This window comes from Brachyhypopomus gauderio, chromosome 5, assembly GCF_052324685.1.
Source record: "Brachyhypopomus gauderio isolate BG-103 chromosome 5, BGAUD_0.2, whole genome shotgun sequence".
Lineage (NCBI taxonomy): Eukaryota > Metazoa > Chordata > Actinopteri > Gymnotiformes > Hypopomidae > Brachyhypopomus > Brachyhypopomus gauderio.
In genome coordinates this window covers 16,987,273-17,004,774 of record NC_135215.1, presented here as the reverse complement: position 1 = coordinate 17,004,774, position 17,502 = coordinate 16,987,273, and the positions used below count along the sequence as shown (strand labels likewise).

General features: G+C 48.2%; 1 protein-coding gene across 3 annotated transcripts in view; it reads left to right on the top strand.

Moving 5' to 3' along the window:
* trappc9 (trafficking protein particle complex subunit 9) overlaps positions 1-17,502 on the top strand; it is a 161,492-nt gene that overhangs the window by 132,704 nt on the left and 11,286 nt on the right. For all 3 annotated transcript variants that reach the window (XM_077006093.1, XM_077006090.1, XM_077006091.1), the window contains one exon: positions 5,632-5,739. In XM_077006093.1, coding sequence (XP_076862208.1) covers positions 5,632-5,739 — 108 coding nt within the window. The remainder of the gene's footprint in view (positions 1-5,631; positions 5,740-17,502) is intronic.

Below are 17,502 nucleotides of genomic sequence, written 5' to 3'. Positions count from 1 at the left end.
AGATACACACACAGTGTCCAGTCTGCCTGAAGGTCTTGATGTACCACGCACCAGCAGAACTCCTGAAACCTACCACAGAGGAACTCCTGGCTCTCTGGATATACACTCAGAACTCCTGAACGCTCTCTGGATATACACTCAGAACTCCTGGCTCTCTGGATCTGCACACACTCTTGAACTCTCTGTGGCTCTAAAGCCAGAACTGTGTTTTGATCTGATCAGATTATTCACTCGAAACTCAATTAATTTTGAGAATGCATTGAAACTCGGTGAAACTATTAAAGACAATATCTCTCACTGTCATTTGGAGGCAGATTGATCAAGAAGTGTTGATGTCAGAGGTCAGTAGGAATAGACGTGTGGAGGTCAGAGGTCAGTAGGAATAGATGTATGGAGGTCAGAGGTCAAATAAGAATAGTTGTGTGGAGGTCAGAGGTCAGTAGAAATAGACGTGTGAAGGACAGTCATCATAGCTGCATGTAACATCAGAGCTGGAATACACCACACACACACACACACACACACACACACACACAAACACACCTAACAATTTAAGAGACGTACTCCTGTCAGGGTTACTCTTCTCACCAATGTTCCTCTCCAACGTTTCCTCTAAAACACGTGCGGTGTTTTGTAAAGTGGAGAGCAGTTTCCTCCGCTCATCCTGACATCCCAGCGCTCGTTCCCAACGTCCCTGCCTTCTGTCCCGCCCTCCCTGCCTTCTGTCCCGACGTCCCTGCCTTCTGTCCCGACGTCCCTGCCTTCTGTCCCGCCCTCCCTGCCTTCTGTCCCGACGTCCCTGCCTTCTGTCCCGACGTCCCTGCCTTCTGTCCCGCCCTCCCTGCCTTCTGTCCCGACGTCCCTGCCTTCTGTCCCGACGTCCCTGCCTTCTGTCCCGACGTCCCTGCCTTCTGTCCCGCCCTCCCTGCCTTCTGTCCCGACGTCCCTGCCTTCTGTCCCGACGTCCCTGCCTTCTGTCCCGCCCTCCCTGCGCTCTGTCCCGCCCTGTTGGAGGTGCACCTGATGGTGCTGTGCAGCTCTCCAGGACGGCCACACACCTCCATCAACCCCGGGCGGAGAGCGTCAGTGCTGGAGAAGCACCATCCCGCTACAGACCCTTGAGCTTCTCGCTGCTGACTGTGTGGAGCAGGACATGGCACATTTGCAGGACGGGACCCAAGACAGCAACAAGCGCACTTCATCTGGATCCTCTAAAAGAAGCACACCTCTGAGGACCCAGCCCAGCACGATGGGGCGGTCCCAGCCCAGCACAGTGGGGCGGACCCAGCCCAGCCCAGACCAGTGGGGCGGTCCCAGCCCAGCCAGACCAGTGGGACGGTCCCAGCCCAGCCAGACCAGTGGGGCAGACCCAGCCCAGCCAGACCAGTGGGGCAAACCCAGCCCAGCCAGACCAGTGGGGCAAACCCAGCCCAGCCAGACCAGTGGGGCGGTCCCAGCCCAGACCAGTGGGGCGGTCCCAGCCCAGCCAGACCAGTGGGGCGGACCCAGCCCAGCCAGACCAGTGGGGCGGTCCCAGCCCAGCCAGACCAGTGGGGCGGACTCTCTCTTCCTCCATTGGTCACTCCACTCCTGTGCCTTTGTGTGAAGGGGCAACAGCCACTCTATACTCACGTGGAACTGAGTCAACTGTAAACCAGAGTAACTTCACTCTGTGTGAATAGGACATGAATATCAGTGTTCTGTTGGCCTGCTGGTCCTAGACACTCTAGTCATATAACCAATGGTAGTAAGGTTTGCTAATCACATGACCACTGATTAATGTCCCATTAAAGCTTTGTATGTAGGGTTGGATGGTTAGATGCATGGTCAGCAGGTGTGAAGATTGGTTATTGGACACATGGCCAACTGTGCTAAGGTTCAGTCACATGAGCAGTGGTTTGGTGGTCATGTGATGATGTTGGATGTGCTCCTTGTCACCCAGTGAAAATGGAAGAGACTGGTGTATCATGGTTATCAAATGACAGTATAACCCTCTGTTGTAGATGTGTTGAATGGAGGCTCCACCAGATTGCTAAATGGCATAATTTGTAGTTAGATTCAAAGATAAATGTCTCCTTGAGGAGACGAGAAAATTATTGTAGAGAGAGATGATATTTTATAATGAGAGACTGACAGAGAGGGAGAGAGAGAGACAGAGAAAGAGGGAGGGAGGGAGGGATGGAGGGAGAGAGAGGGTGGGAGTGTGTGAGCAGGGCTACAGGGTAAACGCTGGCTTTTCTCTGGTTCTCATTCTGAGTTTCTCTGCTGTGTGAAAATGGTCAGCAATTCTATGTGTGATTCATACCATTACTGACCACGGAGAGAATAGTCACTGAGCACACTGATTATCACAGACCCAGGACACCACCTCACAGGGGTGGAGGACCATACCACACCCTGATCACCACCTCACAGGGGTGGAGGACCATACCACACCCTGATCACCACCTCACAGGGGTGGAGGACCATACCACACCCTGATCACCACCTCACAGGGGTGGAGGACCATACCACACCCTGATCACCACCTCACAGGGGTGGAGGACCATACCACACCCTGATCACCACATCACAGGGGTGGAGGACCATACCACACCCTGATCACCACATCACAGGAAGTACCCGTCGCTGCAGAAGCAAAAGTCCAGGGGGTGGAGCTAGATCTAGATCCAACTCCTCCCACCGTCCATAGTTTCTTTTGGTCGGTCCAGGGGGTGGGCGGAGCTGCATCTAATCAAACTCCTCCTACGTGTCCCTTACGTTTTCTGACCAGGAAAAATACATCTAATAAATTTGCCCTTAAGACTTTTACCATTTAAAGATCAAAATGTTCTTTAAATGTTATTCAAATAACACAATACACGTTTTTTTAAGTTTACAAGAAAACGTAAAAGTGGACAGAAATAATGATCTGTGATTGCCAACATAATAATAATACAGTACATTTCATAAATATGTACTATTTCATTTTTTTTTACCTTTAATAAAAATTACTTTTTTCGTTAGGACGGTACACTTCAGGTGTGCAGAATGGACAGTGGTATTTACTACAACATGTAGTGCACTGCACAACTGAAAGCGTCTGTCCTTTTTTCAAAACCGTGATATGCATCTATAGATGGATGGAAAAATATGAATAGGATTATATTAGTTTTGAAGTTTTTTAGTGAACTGGTTAATGAGGATCATGGCCGTTACATGCACGCACTACTGAATAACAATCCCTTCGACGTGTCCATGCGGTACCGAACAGCACAACCATTACACATTATAAGCAACTTCAGCAAACACTCATTAATTTAACAGTTTATGTCCAATATGAAGAACACAACATACATAAGTATTTAATACATCTGTTTAGCTAACCGCTCGTCTTCTAACGGCAGTTTTTACCGTCACTTGCTTACTTTAGATAAACTTAACAGTGTTCGTGCAAACAGAAACAGTCTGATTTTGTATGATCACCAATGGAAACTAGTTACTACCATTAGCAAGATGAAAACTGGTTTATTATGAACGAACTTTCACATTCGTGATTGTTCACAAATGAACGGCATGTGAGTAAATAAGAATAGCAATGTAGGACGGCAACAGTGATTTGGAATGGCTGATCTGATACAACTCCTCCTGCGTAGTGCAATTACTTCAGACCAATGAAAACACGACGGTGGGAGGAGTTTTATCTATATCCAGCTCCGCCCCCTGGACTTTTGCTTCTGCAGCGACGAGTATCTCCATCACAGGGGTGGAGGGGTGGAGGACCATACCACACCCTGATCACCACTGAACAGGGGTGGAGGACCATACCACACCCTGATCTCCACTGAACAGAGGTGGAGGACCATACCACACCCTGATCACCACCTCACAGGGGTGGAGGACCATACCACACCCTGATCTCCACTGAACAGGGGTGGAGGACCATACCACACCCTGATCTCCACTGAACAGGGGTGGAGGACCATACCACACCCTGATCTCCACTGAACAGGGGTGGAGGACCATACCACACCCTGATCTCCACTGAACAGGGGTGGAGGACCATACCACACCCTGATCTCCACTGAACAGGGGTGGAGGACCATACCACACCCTGATCTCCACTGAACAGGGGTGGAGGACCATACCACACCCTGATCTCCACTGAACAGAGGTGGAGGACCATACCACACCCTGATCACCACTGAACAGGGGTGGAGGACCATACCACACCCTGATCTCCACTGAACAGGGGTGGAGGACCATACCACACCCTGATCTCCACTGAACAGAGGTGGAGGACCATACCACACCCTGATCACCACTGAACAGGGGTGGAGGACCATACCACACCCTGATCTCCACTGAACAGGGGTGGAGAGCTTTTTTTTTTGGATTTTGAAAGGTCTTCAGATAATCATTTATAAATCATTGTTATTTGCATGTTCCTGTTCTTCCGTCTTGTGTGTGTACACGGCCGTCTGTCTCCTGGCTCACCAGACTTGGCCCCTGAATAACTGTGCAGTGTTGACCATGATGTAATGACTCACTAAACAAAACCACCTAGGCCAAAAAAGCACTTACAGCTGGTGGTTTGGTTTGATGGTTACTGCGTATGGGGCTCAGACTGTGTGTCTATGCATCTACATTATTATAGGCACTGATATACAGTAAGTGTAGCATCTAACTCTCTCTCTCTCCTCTCCTCTCCCTCTCCCTCTCTCCCCCCACTGTCATTCTCTCGCTCTCCTCTCCCCCACTCACTCTCCCTCTCTCCCCCACTCATTCTCTCTCTCTCTCTCTCACTCTCCCCCACTTACTCTCTACTCCCCCCCCTCTCTCTCTACCTCTCCCTCCCCTCCCCTCTCCCCCACTCCCTCTCTACTCCCCCCTCTCTCTCTCTCTACCTCTCCCTCCCCTCCCCTCTCCCCCACTCCCTCTCTACTCCCCCCCTCTCTCTCTCTACCTCTCTCTCCCCTCCCCTCTCCCCCACTCCCTCTCTACTCCCCCCCCCTCTCTCTCTACCTCTCCCTCCCCTCTCCCCCACTCCCTCTCTACTCCCCCCCCCCTCTCTCTCTACCTCTCCCTCCCCTCCCCTCTCCCCCACTCCCTCTCTACTCCCCCCCCCTCTCCCCCACTCCCTCTCTACTCCCCCCCTCTCTCTCTCTCTCTCCCTCCCCTCCCCTCTCCCCCACTCCCTCTCTACTCCCCCCCCCTCTCTCTCTACCTCTCCCTCCCCTCCCCTCTCCCCCACTCCCTCTCTACTCCCCCCCCTCTCTCTCTACCTCTCCCTCCCCTCCCCTCTCCCCCACTCCCTCTCTACTCCCCCCCTCTCTCTCTCTACCTCTCCCTCCCCTCCCCTCTCCCCCACTCCCTCTCTACTCCCCCCTCTCTCTCTCTACCTCTCCCTCCCCTCCCCTCTCCCCCACTCCCTCTCTACTCCCCCCCCTCTCTCTACCTCTCCCTCCCCTCCCCTCTCCCCCACTCCCTCTCTACTCCCCCCCTCTCTCTCTCTACCTCTCCCTCCCCTCCCCTCTCCCCCACTCCCTCTCTACTCCCCCCCCCCTCTCTCTCTCTACCTCTCCCTCCCCTCCCCTCTCCCCCACTCCCTCTCTACTCCCCCCCCCCCCTCTCTCTCTCTCTCTCTCCCAGCACTCGTCAGTGTCACTTGCTCCTGGATGTGTTTAACCCCACAGAACATGAACTGACTCTCTCAGCTAAGAACCAAGAACTTGTCTTGCATTCCAGCGAGTGCCAGAGGTGTGTATGCACACACACACACACACACACACACACACACACACACACACACACACACACACACACACACACATGCGTTCACATACGCAAATACATACATAAAAACGTACATTTACACACATTCCATGTGGTAAGCACATACCACCATGGCACATCTGCGCACACACACACACACATTGACAGAAGAAACAGAAACTTGGCTACACACACATTTCACTCTTCTGGTTATCTGTTCTGCTGATTCACTGAGTTATCACAGAATAGAAATTATATTTCTCAGCCTTTTTTACACTGGAGTATTTTTATGAACCAATTAACACCTAAGCGTATGGTATATTTTTTCCTCCCTTGTTAGTGACTGTGGCAAATGTTATTTTCTTTAATTAGATTTTATCCTTACTGATTTCCATAAATGGATGCATTCATCAGGTTGTTGGTACTATTTTTGATTAGCTTATGGTGTGTGTGTGTGTGTGTGTGTGTGTGTGTGTGTGTGTGTGTGTGTGCGCGCCACACACAGTGACGCACTTCAGTGCAAGCCGGCTAATGTTTCCTACATGTGTGGTCTGATAGAAGTTGCTCAGACATTCAGAACTGTCAGCTAGACCTGTTTCATCAGCAGGGTGAGGAGAACAGGCCTGTCTCACCAGCAGGCTGAGGAGGTACAGACCTGTCTCATCAGCAGGGTGAGGAGGTACAGACCTGTCTCACCAGCAGGCTGAGGAGGTACAGACCTGTCTCACCAGCAGGCTGAGATACAGACCTTTCTCACCAGCAGGGTGAGATACAGACCTGTCTCACCAGCAGGGTGAGGAGGTACAGACCTGTCTCACCAGCAGGCTGAGGAGGTACAGACCTGTCTCACCAGCAGGGTGAGATACAGACCTGTCTCACCAGCAGGCTGAGGAGGTATAGACCTGTCTCACCAGCAGGCTGAGGAGGTACAGACCTGTCTCACCAGCAGGGTGAGATACAGACCTTTCTCACCAGCAGGGTGAGATACAGACCTGTCTCACCAGCAGGGTGAGGAGGTACAGACCTGTCTCACCAGCAGGCTGAGGAGGTACAGACCTGTCTCACCAGCAGGCTGAGGAGGTACAGACCTGTCTCACCAGCAGGCTGAGGAGGTACAGACCTATCTCACCAGCAGGGTGAAGAGAACAGACCTGTCTCACCAGCAGGCTGAGATACAGACCTGTCTCACCAGCAGTCCAGTGACTGTGTTTAGAAATCCAATCAGTTCGACCTCAGTACACAGCTACCCATAATGCTAATGGACTAATTTCCCTCTGTATCCCAGCATGCAACCGTCCTTTATGTGAAAAGGCAATCAGAGCTCTCATTGCACATAAAACCCGGTCCTTTCAGTCCGTGCGTCGTGTGAGGGCATGTTGTGCCTGCTGGGGTTTCAATTAACACACACACAAGCTTCACCTGCCAAACCCCAGCCACTGGGTCCACAGGGCCGGCAGAGGGCATTTCTCTACTATACCATTCTGTTCTGTTCCATTCTATTCTTTATTATATTCAATTTCTAGTCTACTCAATTTATGGTTCTTTCTAATTGTGGTCCATTCTGTTCTGTTCATTTCTATTCTGTTCCATTCCATTTAATTGTTTTATTCCATTCAACCTCACGCAATACAGCTGTCCTATTACATTAAATTCTACAACATTTGTTATAGGACAACAAACTCATAGTGGACCTGTAAACTAAGCTAAATGTTTACTTTAATCCCTTAGTGGTTACCTGTACATTGTTAGCTGCCCTCTGTGCCTAGCTGATATTAGCAAGCGCGTGTTAGCGTTAGCCACCTGCCTTCAGCAGAATCTCCCCTGAAGCAATGCTGCGATATCATGATTGTAAACATCGCTATCTTACATTTAGATCCAGCACTTTTTGTGATGAACTCTGGCAACATAATCCCACCTGATTAGTATGTCTTAATAAGACAGTGGGTGGAAGTGTGTAATGTGTTTCCAGCTGCAGTCAGAGCAGAGACGTGTCTCACCTCCTCATCCAGAGTAGCGGTGGAACGGAGCGGCAGGTTGTGTGTGTGTGTCCTGCTGGGGGAATATTGATCGACAGCTCCGCAACCCACCAACACGCCGCCATCCTGTGGCTGCATTCTTCATGTCGCCTCAATTGATTACCAGATCCGTCACCCGATTGGGGGTCACGGGCGCTAATCTGCACAAGAGCTGATTGATTAGCAGATTAGGCAGTGGTGAACGTACACGCAGGAGGGCTATTGGTTATGTAGATTAAATATGCATTTGAGAAGAATGATGACTGTCATGCCTGACTGTGATGCAGACTGGTCAGAATTCATGGTGCTGGACTATTTAAGGTCATTTGAGATTTTAGGAATTATTATGAACTTTTATCCACCCCAGCCACTCGCGCGTGCGGGTGCGGCCACTATCACCAGCTACCTCATCCAGCTCTTCTGGGGACAAACCGTAGGAGACACATGTGCACCGAGTAAACAAATACATCATTATATATTTAGAAAGTAAGTAATTGGTTTCGTGCTGAAACTGAAACAATAACTGAATCTTTATAGATTTCTGAGTACCTGAATGTGTGTGTGTGTGTGTGTGTGTGTGTGTGTGTGTGTGTGTGTGTGTGTGTGTGTGTGTGTGCACATCTGTGTACCTGTGTGTGCACATCTGTGTTTACCTTTGTCTGTGTGTGTGTGTGTGTGTGTGTGTGTGTGTGTGTGTGTGTGTGTGTGTGTGTGTGTGTGTGCGCGCGCATATATGCTTGTGTGTGTGTGTGTGTGTGTGTGTCCGCGCGCATATATGCTTGTGTGTGTGTGTGTGTGCGCGCGTGTGTGTGTGCGTGTGCGTGCGTGCGCACATACAGTTGTGATCAAATTTATTCAACCCCCACTGAAATAAAGTGTTTTGGCCAGTTTGACATTGATTTTGATCATTTCAGTCATCTTATTTACAATTATATCAAAGAGGCACTTATAAATTAGACAAACATAACATAATATTTATGATGGAATAACCACAAATGTCTTTACTGTGCTCACATCATTATCAGTTTTATTCAACCCCCTAGTGACATTATTTTTTAGTACTTAGTACAACATCCTTTTCCAGTTATGACAGCTTTCAAGCGTGAAGCATAGCTTGACACAAGTGTCTTGCAGCGACCTATGGGTATCTTAGCCCATTCTTCATGGGCAAAAGCCTCCAGTTCAGTCACATTCTTAGGCTTGCGCACTGCAACTGCCTTCTTTAGGTCCCACCAGAGGTTCTCAATTGGATTTAAGTCTGGTGATTGCGATGGCCACTCTAGAATGTTCCAGCCTTTCATGTTCAACCATGCTCTAGTGGACTTGGATGTGTGCTTCGGATCATTGTCCTGTTGGAAGGTCCAACGTCTCCCAAGCCGCAGGTTTGTGACTGACTCCATCACATTTTCCTCCAAGATCTCCTGGTACTGAAGGGAATTCATGGTACCCTGCACACGTTGAAGCTTTCCTGTACCATTAGAAGCAAAACAGCCCCAATGCATAATTGACCCCCCCGCCATGCTTCACAGTAGGCAAGGTGTTCTTTTGTTCATAAGCCTGGTTCTTCCTTCTCCAAACATAGCGCTGGTCCATTGTCCCAAACAGTTCTAATTTAGTTTCATCTGACCACAGTACACTGTTCCAAAACCTTTGTGGCTTGTCCACATGACTTTTGGCATACTACAGTCGACTTTTCTTGTTCTTTGGAGTCAGCAAGGGGGTGCGTCTGGGCGTTCTGGCATGGAGGTCTTCGTTATGCAGTGCGCGCCTTATTGTCTGAGCTGAAACTTCAGTGCCCACATCTGACAGGTCTTTTTTCAGTTCCTTAGCAGTCACGCGGGGATTTTTCTCCACATTACGCTTCAGGTAGGGCACAGCAGTCGCGGTCAGGATCTTCTTTCTGCCACGACCAGGTAACGTTTCCACTGTGCCCTTTAACTTGAACTTGCGAATGATACTTCCGATAGTGTCTCTTGGAATATTTAACAACTTCGCAATCTTTTTATATCCATTGCCATTCTTGTGAAGAGCAATAACCTCTTCTCTTGTCTTCTGGGACCATTCTCTTGCCTTCACCATGCTTGGAAACACACCAGTAGATGTCTAGAAGGAGCTGAGTATCACAGTCCTTTTAAATCTGCCTAATTGGTGCTTATCATGCTTGATTGCTGCTCGTTGACATCCACAGATGTTTTCAATACCTGATGGAAAACACTGGAATGAACCTCTGTTCTTAGGAGTGGTAGTCGTAAAGGGGTTGAATAATTGTGTCAATGAAGAAATCACAAAAAGGCCATTTAATACTTTATGACAAAAAAAAATGATGCTATCTTTGTTGCATTTAGTTCTTTAACAAGTCCTTGTAAGATTTCATTATGAACACAATTACAAATGTGCACTGAATTCCATAAAACCCTTCGCAGCATTGGGGGTTGAATAAATTTGATCACAACTGTATGCTTGTGTGTGTGTGTGTGTGTGTGTGTGTGTGTGTGTGTGTGTGTGTGCGTGCGTGCATGCACATATGCTTGTGTGTGGTGTGTGTGTGTGTGCGTGCGTGCGCATGTAGTTTGTGTGGCTGCGTGTGTGTGTGTGAGACCCTTTTGTATTTGGACTTTTTCCCAGGTTGTCCTGGGTCAGACACTTATGTAATAGATAAAAATAAATTCACTAATTACAATATTAATATAAATGTGAATGAATGGGTCCATACAAATATTAATAAATATGTCTACAACACTTTTAAATGGCTGTATCTCCTAGGCCTGTTAGAAAATCATAAAAGTCTGAGCCACTGGTATGTTTTTAACTGGGGAGATCAGGAGAACTGGCCAATCGGATCTCAGTATGTGCTCATCTTGCTGTCATTCAGCAGACTGTGGTAACCACAGAAATTAACATAAAAGCTTATGTGCACTTTGTAATACACTTGAAATGATAAAAATGTGACAAAAACAATAATCAAGCCAAAAATGTTTTGCAAGAAATATAAGGTACCAACTACACTTGTGTAAACTCTCTTTGTGCTGTGTTTGTGGTGTTTGTAAAGCGTATTCTCCTTTTATTCTGTTGTGTGTGGTTACATCTGTGTTCATGATCGCCTCTTCTTACACCTCCTCCACACACACACACACACACACACACACACACACACATACACACATCTCTTACCACTTGTGGTAATGAAAACTGTATATAGTCAGCAGGATTTAGGAAAGACTTTATTTCTGCCGTGTGTAGCTGAATCGTTAGAGTTACAGCAGCATTAATGAAACTGGTGTGGCGCCCACTAGCCAGTTGGAAACCTTCCTATTGCTGCCGCAGCTAGATCACGCAGTGGAGGAGGAGAGTGCTGACGTCTGGGAGGTGGGGGTTGGGTGGGGGCCGGGTGGGTGTGGGGGACACACCTCCTGCAGATTTGCCCCTGCGTGTGTCTAAAGGGCTTTAACCTCACTGCTGCCCCAGCAGATGTTGGGAGTGCGGCAGTGTGCAGGCGGACGGCAGATCCACGCTGAGCTCTGTGGATCGGCCCACTAAAGTGACTGATGAGGACGGGCAGGGCGTGATGCATCGTTGCCGTGGTGCAGCGATTGTGTGGTTGCCAGGCGACCCTCTGCAGCAGCGTGCTGACTGGCTGTGCTGGTAACCGCAGGTCACGGAGAGGAGGGTCTAAAAATAGCACAGTTTCTCTGCCGCCTGAATCGCAAACACTGGCACGTGAGATAAAAATATCCCTCCTCCTCTCCTGTTCTCTTGCTGTCTTACACTCTCTCTCCCTCACTCTCCCTCTCTCTCTCTCTCCTTCTCCCTTACCCCCCTCTCTAGTCACATGTCCTTATAGGTTTGTCAGGGTAAAATACAATATTGTCAAAGCACTGTGGGTTCAGTTTGAGAACAGTACTATAATTATCATCACGTATTCCGCAGCTTCTGAGTAGCAACATCAAAAAAATAAATGGCAACAAATACACTACCACAAACATCAATAACAACAATAAAATATGGAAACCGTATTGATATCAGATCATATTTCAAATATTTAGTATTTAAAGGTAGTAAAGAGCTGTGCTTGCGCAGGGGTGGTTTAGTTCTCTCACACTCTCTGCCCATCTCTCTTTCACTCTATCAATCTCTCTCACTCTGCCCATCTCTATCAATCTCTCTCTATCCATCTCTCTAACACTCTGTCCATCTCTCTCCATCAGTCTCTCTCTATCTATCTCTCTTACTCCATCCATCTCTCTATCCATCTCTTTGTCTCTTACTCTCTGCCCATCTCTCTTTCATTCTCTCTCCCTCTCTCTATTCTTCTCTCTCTTATATTCTCTTTTTCTGTTTTTTATCCGACATGTATACACACACACACACACACTTCCTTTTTCGAGAGGTCATAAACCACAATTCTTAATGACGAAGATTCTCAGGTCCAATTATAATCAACCTTGTTATTTTTCTAATAGTGGGTGGTACTGAATGTACCTGAAAAACTCACTGTGCGTGTGTGTGTGTGTGTGTGTGCGTGCGTGTGTGTGCATCCACGCTTGCAGGCATGTGTGCAGACATGCATGTATGTGAATGCATGTATGCAGATGTGCATCTAGGTGTGTGTGTGTGTGTGCGCGCGTGTGTGTGTGTGTGCAGGCATCTAAGTGTGCGTGCAGACGTGTGAGCATGTCTGCGGGAGTTGTAGGAATGCATGTGTGTGTGTGCAGGCGTGTGCTTGTGTTTATGCTCATTTGCATAATCCCGACCATGTTAAGGAAACCATTGGGCCGTTGGTAATCAGGGAGTGGCTGTGCTGCGTATCCAGGAGACTGACCCCATTGTGCTGAAGGCTTAAAGGAGGAGGTGGGTGGAGCTGTCTCCTCCCTCAACGCCAGTCACCCTGAATGACACACACCCAAACCGTTTGTGCAGTGACCATCTGAAATGCGCTTTCTGGGTTTTCTGGCTGTGACCCTATAAACACATTATTGTTAGAAGCATGTTAGAAGCAAGTCTGCTCTGGACGAGTGGAGATAGAGTTTGGTTCTCAGGCACAGGGCTGATGGACCACTCAAATTCAGAAGATAGTGTCACCTATGAGAAGAGCTCGCCTCATTATCCATATAAACCATCAACAGAACTAGAGGCTGCGTGATTGGAGATTATTACAGTCAGGATGGATCCCCGGGTGTCTTAGGCTGACAGAACTAAGATCTTCTCCTCTGTCTTGTGCTTTTTTCTGTTTCACCTGCGTTTGTCGAGCTTCCTTCAGAAAGAAGGTTCTGGGCTCCTGCTCCGTCTGCTGAGTCTGGGTCTCCTGTGTCAGTGGATGGAGGGATGGCTAACGTGTTTTCATAATAGAACAACTTCCTGGGTTTTCCATTTTCTTTTGGTATAACAATGCCAAAAAGTGGAATTTGAGTTATCAGTCTCTGTGTCTTTTCTCTCTCGCATTTATACGGGGGTGTGTGTGTGCATGCATGTGTGCGTGCATGTGTGTGTGTGTGTGATGACTAAGTGAGGTGGTCTCTGGCTCTTTTGAAGATTGAAGATCTTAAAAGGCGCGTGTGTGTGTGTGTGTGTGTGTGTGTGTGTGTGTGTGTGTGTGTGTGTGTGCGTGTGTGTGATGACTAAGTGAGGTGGTCTCTGGCTCTTTTGAAGATTGAAGATCTTAAAAGGTGTGTGTGTGTGTGTGTGTGTGTGTAAGAGAGAGATATGCACACAGACAGACAGTTAGAACAACTGCGCTTTTCCATTTGCACTAAACATGCTTAGGCTTCTAAGTCTACATTTGCTCTTTAGAGAAAAACACCAGTGTAGAGTTGAAGATCATCACCGCCTTCGACAGGACGCTCCAAGAGACGAGGTGTGGTCGGACAGATGAGGTTGGACAGGTTGAATGAAGGAAAACTGACTTTATAAACCGATATATGACATGGATTGATTGATCACTACATGCTGTGGCAATATTGGAACTTGGCAGTGGCAATACCAATGATAACTTTAATGACTCTGACATGAACTGACTAAGAGAGAGGACCAGAGAGTGAGTGTGAGTGTGTGTGTGTGTGTGTGTGTGTGTGTGTGTGTGGGGGGGGGGGGGGGGGGGGGTGGTGATGGAGACAGAAGGCCACAGGGAAAACCTCACAAAGCATTGCCTGTGTCCTCTAAGCATGTATATAGAAAAGCATTCACACACATTGCTCACAATTGTTTACATATATGCAATATATTCACTATGAAATCGATTTAGTCAGACGTGATCGTGTGCCCAGCTGCATCTGGCTTTAGTCTGAGGACATGTCTTCTACATTCATTGCTGCATCTCTGACCACAGATCAGTTCCCTCAGGACGCTCTGTTGTTCCTGGGTCCAGAAGTACTTCTCATACCGACTGCAGATCAGTTCTCAGTACAATCTGCTGTTCCGGGGTCCAGAAGCCCTTCTCGTTCTGACAGCAGATCACTTCTCCTCAGGCCTGTCTGCTGCTCCTGGCCCTGCACATTGGCCCAGTTGTGGTCACTCAGTCTGAAACAGGGATCAGGACCAGCCTCCGCTGTGATAGAAAATGGGGTCAATGTTTAACTCTGTAACAAGGTTCTGCACCAAATTCTTCCACTTGGTTGTATTGTTCCAGGATGCAGGATAAGGAAGGTGGATGGATGGTTGTTTCCTTAGATGGAATTTGTCTCACAGCTGTGTTGTGCACTGAAGGGTGATGTGAGATGGGGTGAGGTGGTATGAGATGGTGTGAGGGGTGAGGTGGTATGAGATGGTGTGAGGGGTGAGGTGGTATGAGATGGTGTGAGGGGTGAGGTGGTATGAGATGGTGTGAGGGGTGAGGTGGTATGAGATGGTGTGAGGGGTGAGGTGGTATGAGATGGTGTGAGGGTGAGGTGATGCGAGATAGTGTGAGGGGTGAGATGGTGTGAGGGGTGAGGTGGTATGAGATGGTGTGAGGGGTGAGTTGATGCGAGATGGGGTGAGGTGGTATGAGATGGTGTGAGGGTGAGGTGGTATGAGATGGTGTGAGGGTGAGGTGATGCGAGATAGTGTGAGGGGTGAGATGGTGTGAGGGGTGAGGTGGTATGAGATGGTGTGAGGGGTGAGGTGATGCGAGATGGTGTGAGGGGTGAGGTGGTATGAGATGGTGTGGGGGTGAAATGGTGTGAGGGGTGAGGTGGTATGAGATGGTGTGGGGGTGAAATGGTGTGAGGGGTGAGGTGGTATGAGATGGTGTGGGGGGTGAGATGGTGTGGGGCTAATCTCATCTTGCTTCTAGCACTCATTTCAGGGTGCAGTTTGCAGTGCTGGTTTTAATGTTGGAAATGTTGATGCAAAAACAAGGTCACACCCACCCCAACAACAGACTGAGAGAGAGACTGACCTTACTGACTTAGCAACAACAGACCTCCCTCACTCCCCACATTGAGGGAGAGACTGACCTTACTGACTTAGCAACAACAGACCTCCCTCACTCCCCACATTGAGGGAGAGACTAACATTACTGATATAGCAACAACAGACCCCCTCACTCCTCACATTGAGGGAGAGACTAACATTACTGACATAGCAACAACAGACCTCCCTCACTCCCCACATTGAGGGAGAGACTGACCTTACTGACTTAGCAACAACAGACCTCCCTCACTCCCCACATTGAGGGAGAGACTAACATTACTGACATAGCAACAACAGACCCCCTCACTCCTCACATTGAGGGAGAGACTAACATTACTGAGACTTCATCAGCAGTCTGTACAGTCCAGTCTATAAAGCATAAGGGTAGGTGTACATGGTGTTCAACTTTTGCCCCCCCCCCCCCACCCCTTAACTGAGCTGAGAACCATTTTACTGGATATTTTTGTTTGTGTTGTTTACGTATTGGGTTGTGTGAATGTCCTGTTACCTTTAACCTCACAAAGGCACCTCAGTGTTTGAGAAACGTATGATGATTCATCTTGATATTTTGTATGCAGATCACTCATAACATTAAACCCACTAACTCATATTGTGTAGGTCACCTTCTTGGTGCCCAAACGTGTCGAGACATAGACTCCTCCCTCTGAAGAAGGCACTGCCATTAGGGAACACCATCGCCATGAAGCAGTGAACCTGATCTACAACGTAGTTTAGATGAGTGGCATGTGGTACAGTAACATCTGCATTAAAGCCAAGACACAAGCTCTTCCCTAAGTGCATCCTACGTGGAGCAATCAACCTGACCGTCCACATAATGTAAAAGAAAACCTGATTCATCAGACCAAACCAGACCAAACCATTCTTCCATTCATCCATGGTTCACTTTTGATGCTCACAAGCCAGTTGTAGATGTTAACAAGGGTCAGCAGAGGCATGTAGCCCCATGCATAGCAAGTTGTACTTTCTGCCTTGGCTCTTATGTGAGATTGGACCATATAGGCTTGCATTTGGTTTCCACGAACCCAACGAACCAACGGACACATCAAGAGTCTGCAAGAGCAGGGGTGAAAGATGACTCCCGGGAGGATTATATGGCCACTAACTGGAATGGGAGATAAACACAGAGGTACTGTGGTACGAGTTGGTAAGAGATTGCAGGGGTGTGTGTGTGTGTGTGTGTGTGTGTGTGTGTGTGTGTGTGTGTGTGTGTGTGTGTGTGTGTGTGTGTGTGTGTGTGTGTGTGTGTGTTGATGGAACAAGCTGACATCAGTGAGAGGACTGAGGATCTATCAAGGGAAGAGGAGGCAGGGGGAGTTCAGAGGCATTGAACACAACTCACTAGGGAGTTGTTCAGATCAGTCGGCTGAAGTCCATTGGCAGGTTGTATGCGACCAGTCACAGGATATCAGTACCTCTGCTATTATGGAGGAACATTTCATCCGCTGCTGTACAAGAAAGGCTGGGAACTGGCATAAGCCAGAGGAATAATGGAGAACAGGAGAGGTTGAAACAATTGGGGGGGGGGGGGTAGTTTGGTGTTTTGCAGAAGGAAAAGAGATGAGGTAAACAAAGGTAAGATGGCATGTGGACACAGACCCATTCAGGGTATTAATACACTTCAGTCAGATTTAAACGCTAGGCAGCTAGAACTGAGGAGAGCGAAGGTCTTGGGTAATAGAAGGTGTGTGCGAAGGCAACAGTCTTCAGGGAGTAATTGAAGTTTGTGAAGACCTTATTTAGTAAGAAGAATCCTAGGAGGATTAAAGTGGGGAACGACTCAGAGGAGCATTTTGAGAGTGTGTGTTCTGATAAGGACAAGGGACAGGGACTGGGACTGGGGACAGATATTCCACCAGTGGGTGACAAATGGACGTCCGCTCACCTGAGTGGAGTGTGGAACAAGATGCAGTGTGTTGTGCAGGGGCAGGCGAGCCTAATAGCTTCCGTGTTGGGTGTATGAAAGTGCACCTGAAGTTTGTGAAGTTGTTCTGCAAGATGGTGGTGGTAGTGAGGAGGAAAGAGATTATCCCAAAAGATTGTAAATGAGCAGGAGGTATTTTTATACCAAAGGAGAAGGATGCTGTAGGTATTGAACTATGGCTTCTTATTGTGAAAAAAGAGATATTCTTGAGTGTGATGGTGTGGAGACTGGCTGCATAATTAAAAGTAAGTAAGTTCATTGATACCAGTGCAAATGTAGGGATCCTGTGGTTTGCAGGATGGTTGGAGCATAGCAGTACGATTTAGCATCAGATTCGGACAGTGAAAAAAGAGGATAGCAACCTACATGTGGCTTTCTTAACATTTAGCTAAGGTATTTGGCTCA